Raw genomic sequence first — 9229 nt, forward strand, 5'->3', positions numbered from 1 at the left:
TAACACTCCCTTGCACGCCCAGACCTCAAATGGAGCGTGAACACTTCTAAATGGGGGCCCAAAATCGGTGAACAACGAATTGGGATGGGCATGACTTTGATACCATGTTAAATTAGGTCTTACGCCTAACTCACACCCCAAAAGCTAGCTCAAAAGGGAGGAGGATTGACCAAGCCTTATAAGGAGTCCAGCCATCTCATTAACAACCAATGTGGTACTTTTTGCTTTTAACAATTCCCTTAGCTTAAATTATAATACGATTTCCCAATTGTTTTAGACCAAGTCTGTTCAATGGACTACCATTGGAATTCACTCTGCTAAAAAAAGAGAATATTTTCAGAAGAGAAGAAGAAAACTAGTTTATCATTTGTGATTTCTGACAATTAAGATATGTTATCTGCCAAATACCATCTTTTAGAAATTGGAGTTTCCTTGCTTTGTACATGATCACAGCATGTGTGTGTCTGTGTTGGTTTTGTATTTTGCAAGAAGCTGGATTTTGGGCCTAATTCAACCCCAAAAATTAGCTGAAGAGGGGAATATTGAGCAAATCATTTAAAGAGACCACCTATCCTGTAAATCCTTGATGTGGGAACTCTTCGATCCCCCCCTCCCGTCCAGGGTTGGACATTTGAAGCATCGACAATTTTTTTAATATGGTGGCCCAACATCGGGTGATAAGATTTGGAAGAAGTTCTGCTATGATATGTAAAGAAATGGATTTTATGGATCAAACCTGAAGTAGGCCATAGTGAGTATCAATCTTATGGATGAAAGCTATACTTGAAAATGGTAAGAATATGGTAGCTATATGTTTGTCCGTCTTCCCCTTCTAAAATAATTGTACTGTTCTACCTCTTTCTGTCTCATCACTTATGCCAGCTTGCCAACCTGTTTTCCAATTTTTCCACTATTCCTTGCCATACTCCCTGCTGACCTATGTTTGTCACGGAGAGAGGCCCAACTTCAAGTATGTAGTTGGAAAACCAGCAGTTCTGCATCCTAGGATCTCAGCCAGCTCCAAAATATTGGCAACATTATGAACTGTTGCATCTCTATCTGCCAAATGCCATCTTTTTGGAATTTGAGTCACTTCCCTTTGTATATGGAATCACAGCATGTGCATGTCAGGGTTGTCTTTGTATTTCACAGTTCACCAAATTATAGGATGTGCATAACCTGAAGCAGGCTATAGCGAGTAGAAACAGTCAATCTTTTGGATTAGACCCATTTTTGAAAGTGGTAATAATGTAGTATTCATATGTTTGTGTCTCTCCCCCCTCCAAAACAATTCTACTGTTGCATCTCTATTGCAGCAATTTTCAATTGATCTTTGAATGGAGCAACTGAAGTATGCAATCGTCTTACATCTGAACTTTTTTGGTTGAGTCTTAGAAATGGTTTGGCATTCCTTTTGTAGGACCTGACAGATTAAAATATAAACCTAATTAAAATGAGACTCTATTCTTTTTAGTTAATCTAATACTTGTATTCTCCTTCTTAGTTTTGTTAGAGAGTTGTATGTAAACCAAATTTTAGAGAACTCCTAGATTGCCTTACAACAACAACACACCTAGTGAAATCCTACTAAGTGGGGTCTGAGGAGGGTTAGGGTATACGCAGACTTTTCCACTACCTTGTGGAGGTAGATAGATTGTTTCAAAAGACCCTCGGCTCAAGCGCATCAAACTAAAATAAAAGAAGAAAACAATGAAGAAATCATACCATTTAATAAGAAAAGCAGTGTAAAGTATACAAAGATGAAGGAGTATCTAGGGATAGTTTTCTTTTTTCTTCTTTTCTTTTCTTTATCTTTTGTTTATGCCAGACACACGAGACACACAAGTGTGGAGGGAGGATATGATGTAAATTGTTGGATAACAAATTTGAGCTGATAATTGATATGCAAATGTTACCTTTATAACAAAAAGAAAGTCTACAAGAAAGAACAATAACAACTACAAAATAGTGTGGTAATTAAACCACAATAACATATGGCCAGAGCTACAAGGGTACGACTAGTACTATTAAAGGAACTAACAAGCCTAAACACTCCCAAGGCAATACAACAACTGCTAAATTGCCTTAGTGTCCAATTATTCAATATTGGAATAAAATAAGCCTGAATAGAACTAATTGTTTGCTTGAGGTTTGTTTGAGAACGGAAGATGCTAGGATATCACCAAATCAGTAGATATTGACTTGCTGGTTTCAGAGACGTGCTGATTTTATTTTCCATACCATTTATTCAAATCTAGAAACATAGGAAAGTTAATTGTAGGGTTATCTGTGATTCTGTAGCAGTTTTTCCTGCTAGTATTTTGATCTTGATCTTCATTCTTCTATTATAAGAAAATGTGTACAACATTCTTTAACAAGAAGTGATCAAAGAGTTCTCCTCAAAAATATTTCTCTTTCTCATGGTATGAAAGCTTAGTTGCTCTTTTCTGTCCTTTTTTATAGAGGCTGGCATCTTGTCGTGAAGTTCCATCTGACTCTTCACGTGCAATCTTAGTAAAAACCAGTGTCCACACTCTGTGCAGATTATGACCACTCCATTCATGAAGTATACTTCCTACGAATCTTGACAATTTTATAAACACTAAGCAACTCATGCCGAAAAAGGTCTCAAACAAGGCACCGGCCTTCTGCTTTCCTGTTAACTGTCTCGTATTGGTTAAGGGACACAGATGACCTTGGACAATCATCATCTTATGAGCTAGATTTTTGGGGTAGATTCAAGCTCAAGGTCCCTTTTTTAAACATGATATCACAGCTAGACCAATTTCATTTTTTTTTACCCAATCTTGGTCCCCCATATCAAGTTATCCATGCTCCAATGTCCATCTTTTTTGTTAAGTGCCTTTCCTAAACTAGAAACATCAAAAAGGAAACTTGCTGATGACTTTGATATCAAGGACTTGGGGGTGTTCAAATATATCCTTATGCTGGAGTTTGCTACTTCTAAGGAAGGTAAATTTGTCAGTCAATGCCCATATGTGCATGACTTGCTCACTGAAACAAGCTTACTTGGTCGCAAATCTGTTGAAACATCGGTCGATCTTGAAGTTACAGTCCGTCAATATGTAAGATGTGGTGGGTGCGATACTTAAGGCTTGTCGAAAATAGCAAATTTGCTCCATACCTGTCCAAAAATAACTTCTGCAGTAATCTAGGTGAGTCAATTCATGCATTCACTAAAAAAGTAACTCTTTGATGGTGAGTGCAAACTGTGAGATACTTGTAAGTTGCTAGGGAGTCATGGAAAAGGCTAGTTATTTAAGATATGGACATCTACGAAAGGAAGTCTATGCTAATGTAGATTTGGGATAGCTAATGTAAGATCCAGTTCTGGTTGTTGTAACCTTTGTCAGAGAAAATCTCGTGAAATTGTAAGTACTAAACAAAATATGGTGGCCAGGAACCAAGAGGTTGTGCAATGGTTGAATTTAGACTAGTTGCTCATGTGATTTGTGAAATGTGAAGTAAACAATTCGCAGAAGTTTTGAATATTTTCAGTATTCTCCCCTGCAAGTATATTGCAATAATAAAACAACAATCTATATTGCGTCTAATCTGGTTATTCATGATGGAACAATGCATGCGGAAGTGAATAGGCACTTCAGTCAAGAAAGACTTGATAATGGGCTGTCTTGTATGCCATACATACCAACTGCCTGTCAAATTACTAATTTACTTACAAAGGACTACAAAAGAAGCAAATTGACAGTTTGATAAGCATGCAGGCAATGAATCTATCCACAAGCTGGTTGGGTGGAGTGTTGGAGAATAGAAGATTTAACAACGATATTACTATTAACTAAATCAGTGTACATTGTTTGCTTGCTGTATTATTCTGCGGATTTACTCAAATCTTGTAGATTGGAATAGCTCATTATAAGTTAGCTCGTTTGTTTAGCTCCTCCTATTACGATTTTTTTCTACCATCAGTAGTAGTTATATACTGCATTCTTTGACAAGAAGCAGTCAAAAGTTCTCTTCATGACTTTTATTACATAGATCTTAAAGTTAAATTTGCATTAATTTACTGGGCTTTTCGTATGACATAATAACATTCTCAGGAAATAATATTTTATTATCCCTGGGTTGGGCTCTGTAATAATACCTCTAACAATGTCATTTGGCAATATGGTTTAAGTAGCTCCCTTGGTTTCTTCTTCAAAAGGAGCTCCTTTTAATCATGATACCTTTTCTCTTAATATCAAGATAAGCACAGAATTATTCTTGTTTGGCTACTATTCTTCATGGAACTACTCATATTCCTCCTGTCTGTATGTGACCCTTCCACATTCATGATTCTTCTACTTTGAAGAGTAGATGAGTAATAAGTTGATCTCTTAATTTGATTGGTTAATCTGCTTTCAGGCATTGCTATCCAATGCAGAGCTGGCCAGACTTAGCAAGGATCTAGTATGTAGCTTTTTCCCTATGATATGTTGTTCTGACCTCATAATTCATCCCACTGCGCACTGAATAATTCTGTCAATTTTGCAGGCAATACTACGATGTGATCTTCCATCCTACATGGTTCCTTTTGTCCCTGATGACTTGATATTTGAGAAACCAGAGGTGAATCAATCTTAGTATTTATATTTTCCGTTCCACATCTATAAATCTAAATGCTGTCTATTTTTGGGTGCGACTCTGCAATTCACTTAGAATCAATGTCCTATAAGTATCTCCATGTTTGTTGATGTTTAGAAGCTATTAAAGTGTTGATTAGAGGCCAGCATCCAACCATCCAAGTTTGCATTGCTAAGTGGTGGGTGTCAAATAGTAAAGTGGCTTTTCTAATACCTAGAGTGAGGAAACAGGGTTGGAGTTAAGACTTCTAAATTTCTCGCACCATATTTCTAATATATCTGTAGTTATTAATTGGAAGGTATGTTGGCCTTTTAGCCCAAATTTGGTGGGAACTTTTTCAGCCTATAGATGCTCGGAAGGATAAAAAATTGACTTATAATATGACTTCACATTGCTCAACGATACATGTTCCACATCCAATGGAAAATTTATTGGCCAAATCATGGGGCTCGTGAACTCATGGTCTTTCCGTAAAACTAGGTATTTTATGTATGTATGTTTTCTAAAATTAATATAATTTTATCTGCTAGCACCCGTGATACAAGGTCAAATGGTGCACTTGTTAAATTTTGAGTTGTTCACCTAGAGGATTAGGATCAATTCCCATTGTATACATTATTTTCTTCTTTTTTTAGTGGTGCACCTGTGTTCTAGAAATCCTAGATTCGCCTGTCCACATCAATGAATTTCAAGGTCCACATTGGCAGCAGCTTGAGCAGTCCATACATTGAAAAGCACCTTGTCTTCCTTAGTGTTTGTTGTGGGAGTTTTGATTAGACTGATGCCTGAACCTTGTGAGGGCTACTTCTATTTTCCGAGATTGGCTATATGTCCATTGATAGCTTTTCCTATGAGTGAGTATATTATATTGAAGCTTGAATTTATACAGTTGGCAACAAGCATTAGAAAATCAGTCCAGGAACTTGTAAAAAAATAAAACTGGTGCTGATGCTTAGATGTTTGCTACAATCTGAAAGCTGAGATTTTTTATGCAGGATGGTGGGGAGAAATTTACTAGCCTCTTAACAGCTATTAGTGCTTATGCGGAAGGATTTTCCGCAGATAACATAATTAGAAGAGCTTTGTATTTGTGGAAGAAACTTGAGAAACAAACTGTAGATACCATTCACCAAAAAGTTGTATCAGCCTGATAAGAGACTCGAGTCTTGAAAACTGATGGTGTTGTAAAGAGTTCCCAATTCTGTCTATAGCTTTTTTGGGCTGTACTTGTATTATAGTGAGATATTAAAGAGTAGTTTAGCAGTGTAATTGCTTTTTTTGTTTTTTGGAAATCTCTGGGAAACACACAACCTCTACCGTTCAGGTGAGCATTCTGTGGTATGCACTTTGTGGTAAACTGCTCACTAGGCAAGCTCCATGTAACAAGCTCATCTCTTCTTCAAACTCTCTATGTAACTCCTAAAATATGAAGGTTGTAGATGGATTACATGTAAATGATTCCTTCATTTCTCAACTAGAATAGCTGCAATTGAAATGGTATGAGTAGAGTTTATCTCAATATATTGTCTCATCTAATGTTGAGGAAAATGACTCTTACTGAAAGTAGGAAAAATATTGTTTTTTAAAAAAAATGAAGAAAATGACTTTCCTAGTAAAAAAAAAGAAAAATCAAGTTCCACAAACAATATTCCACATTATTTGTGTACTCCTCACCTTCCAACACAATGCTTGAAAATTATGCATGTATATTGAGCAAGAATTGAAGATATTGATTTTGGTGAAGAACAAACAAGGTTGGTTGTTGGAACCTATTTGAAAAGTTCAAACAGGTGGTGGAAGAGATACTGTTGATAGTTGGTATCCAATACTAATCAATGGCCAAGCACAAGGTTTCTTTCACTCTATTTGTGATGAATCTAGGGGATCCCCTGTCTCCAGCTTTCTTCATTTTATCTGCAGGGTACTAACAAGATCACTCAATAATTTTTTTTGACAAGGGGTTGCGCATAGGTTTTGACATGCCAAAGTGGTGTACAAACTTTTTTATGCAGATGATCTGACTACTTTGCAGGATTATGAAGTGCCAATTAGGCAAAAATGTTAATAAAGACGAAGTGTTTTCTGCATGCATCAAAATGTGGCACTGGATTTGATCCAACAAGTTGAGAAATGTACTAGGATGCTTAGAGGACTATATTTAGACTATCCAACTCTTTCCCAAAAAAAAAAAGGAGGAGGAAGTTGTATTACACCTGAAATACTTAAAAAGGATGCAGGCAAATTACATTCTTGAAAGGAAGGATCTTATCGTATGGTATGAAAGTAATTTCAATTTACAGTGTGCTATTTCAATCTATTTTCTATATGTAATATGATAGTGCCTCACAAATGTGTGCTAAAATATATTGTCCAAGGTATTCACAGTTTTTTTTTTCTGAAACGTTGAGGAAGAAGATAAAAGAAGACACTGGTCATATGGGGCAAATATCCATTTACCAAAAAAAGAAGATGCTTTAGGACTTGGGTTATGTTTGATAGCTTAAAAGTAATGTATCCTAAGTTCTGGTGAAGATTTAGAACTTGAAAATTATCATGTGAAACAAATGCAATAAAAACTTATTCCAACCTTGGTGCAGTGAAAATATGAAAGATGATGCTAGAAAATAGAAAGGCTATTGGAACCAAAAAGTGGATCATTGAGTACATGATTTGACAACTAGACCAAGTTGGATCCGTTTCACCAATAGAAGAGGTAGAAGAGTTAATGGATGATGAAGGATGAAATTATGAAAACAATCATTATGTCAAGCATAGTGTAGGCAAAATTATTATTTTGATATCATTCGTGGTGGTTGTTGACAAATTTTGAGAAACAAGTGAGTAGTGCTTGAAAAATTATTGAGGAATAAATCACGCTATCTCACAATATATAGTTTAAGAACATGATATTGGTTTTATTCGACATCTCTTTGTTTCTTTGGAGGATATGGAAAGCAAATCACCTATTGATGATGAAGTACATACTGACTCAATATGAAATATAAGATATTTGTGTTATCCTCCTTACCTAGAAAATATGGATCTAACATGAGATTTTGCTACAAGAGTATGCAAGTATTATTCAAGTGCAACGACTCGACGTCATGGTTCACTCATACAAGTAAAAGTACAAACAATTCATGAGTGGTGAGAATCTGAAAACAAGGCTAAAAACTCAGATTCATTTTTAGTTGTACTAGTAGTCATGTTGTAGCATATTTGAAAAAGAAACATTATGTTATAATATGGAGGATCATACTCATATAGAAGGGTGATATATGACATTAGCAACACAATTAATCCACATGCAAAATAAACCTAAATTTTGAGTCGTCGGAATCAAATCCACAAGGATAGGAGAATGAATTTATCAAAGAATAATAGAGTAAACGTGTTGTATAAACAGAAAAAGGGGGGAATGGTTTGAATCAAATGTCAAGTTGATCTTTAATAATCACACAAGAAACACCGATTGTTATTTTTCAAAATTGAAGAGACTTAGGATTGTGTATTCGATAGGGAGAGTTCTATTAAAAAGGACAAACTAATTAGTCAATTAGGCAGAATTGCTTCAAGTCTTAAATGTTGGGTGGAAGTGACAAATAAATAAACAATATCAATTAGGTTATCGATGTTTTCTCAATAGTCCCAAACTTTTAACTTTTACACTTTTGTCTCTATTTTTAACCTTAAAATATCTAAATTTTTACTAAAATAGACCGAAAGAAAGGCGCTCTTTCTCAACTTCATCTTCTTCAATCGAGATCCTCTTCAACTGCAGGTATATCTCTCAACCTCCTCCTCATCCCCCTCCCCCTCCTCCTTTATCGGTAAAAATATGTGCTTCTATTGAGAACATCTATCAAGAAAAATTTATGAAAAAAAATTATAAATCAATCAATATATATATATTCGTATTGTATTTGCTTTGTTTGAGGTTTGAACTAACTCAAAAGAGCATTATTGATAAGTATAAAAATCACTTTGTGTCCATCCCTAAGTTGGGTTCAATTAATCCAAACTAATTCTTTCCGTTAATAACTTCTTAGTTATCGGGACAACTAATAGTTCATTCGTGCCCTTCATTATCTATACCTTGGAATGATGAACTTAGATTGTTGATTAACCATACCATCCCTCCAATGAATATATTTACACTTTTCTTTGTTGTTGGAAAAACGCGGACAAGCACAAAAATATATATGGTAAAAGTAATGGAATAAAATGGGAAAATAACAACACCAAAAATTTTATGTGGAGACCCTTCTAAATAAGGAAAAAACCACGGGCCAAGAGGAGCAACTGATATCACTACAGCAAGGAATTTTACACTATGTAGTTACGAATACAGTACTCAAAGTGACTACTACACACTTGATACGCTCAAACTTACTTCTCAAATAAGAAGTAAAGCGGTCGTATCAAGTAAAAGAACCCAACTAATGAGGTTGGGATCGATCTCACGAGGAAAATAGTTCAGACTTAACTTTATTCTATTATTACTATTATTTAGTCAACTATTTCCTTAGAAAACAAAAGACAAGAAAAGGGTTTTTTTCCCTAAATTAATGAAAATAGTTAACTAAATTAAAGTGAACAACTAACAGATTAAAATCTTGGAGCT

At 35.3% G+C, this 9229-nt stretch overlaps 1 protein-coding gene across 4 annotated transcripts in view; it reads left to right on the forward strand.

The window, feature by feature from the left end:
- The window catches only part of LOC107014740 (DNA polymerase I), a 48725-nt gene extending 42601 nt beyond the window's left edge, over positions 1-6124 (forward strand). For all 4 annotated transcript variants that reach the window (XM_015214793.2, XM_015214791.2, XM_015214792.2 and 1 more), the window contains 3 exons: positions 4387-4431; positions 4516-4590; positions 5601-6124. In XM_015214793.2, the coding sequence (XP_015070279.1) occupies positions 4387-4431; positions 4516-4590; positions 5601-5756 (276 nt within the window). In that variant the 3' untranslated portion in view covers positions 5757-6124. The remainder of the gene's footprint in view (positions 1-4386; positions 4432-4515; positions 4591-5600) is intronic.
- Positions 6125-9229: the final 3105 nt, after the last annotated feature.

The sequence above is a fragment of the Solanum pennellii genome, chromosome 3 (assembly GCF_001406875.1).
Source record: "Solanum pennellii chromosome 3, SPENNV200".
Classification (NCBI taxonomy): domain Eukaryota; kingdom Viridiplantae; phylum Streptophyta; class Magnoliopsida; order Solanales; family Solanaceae; genus Solanum; species Solanum pennellii.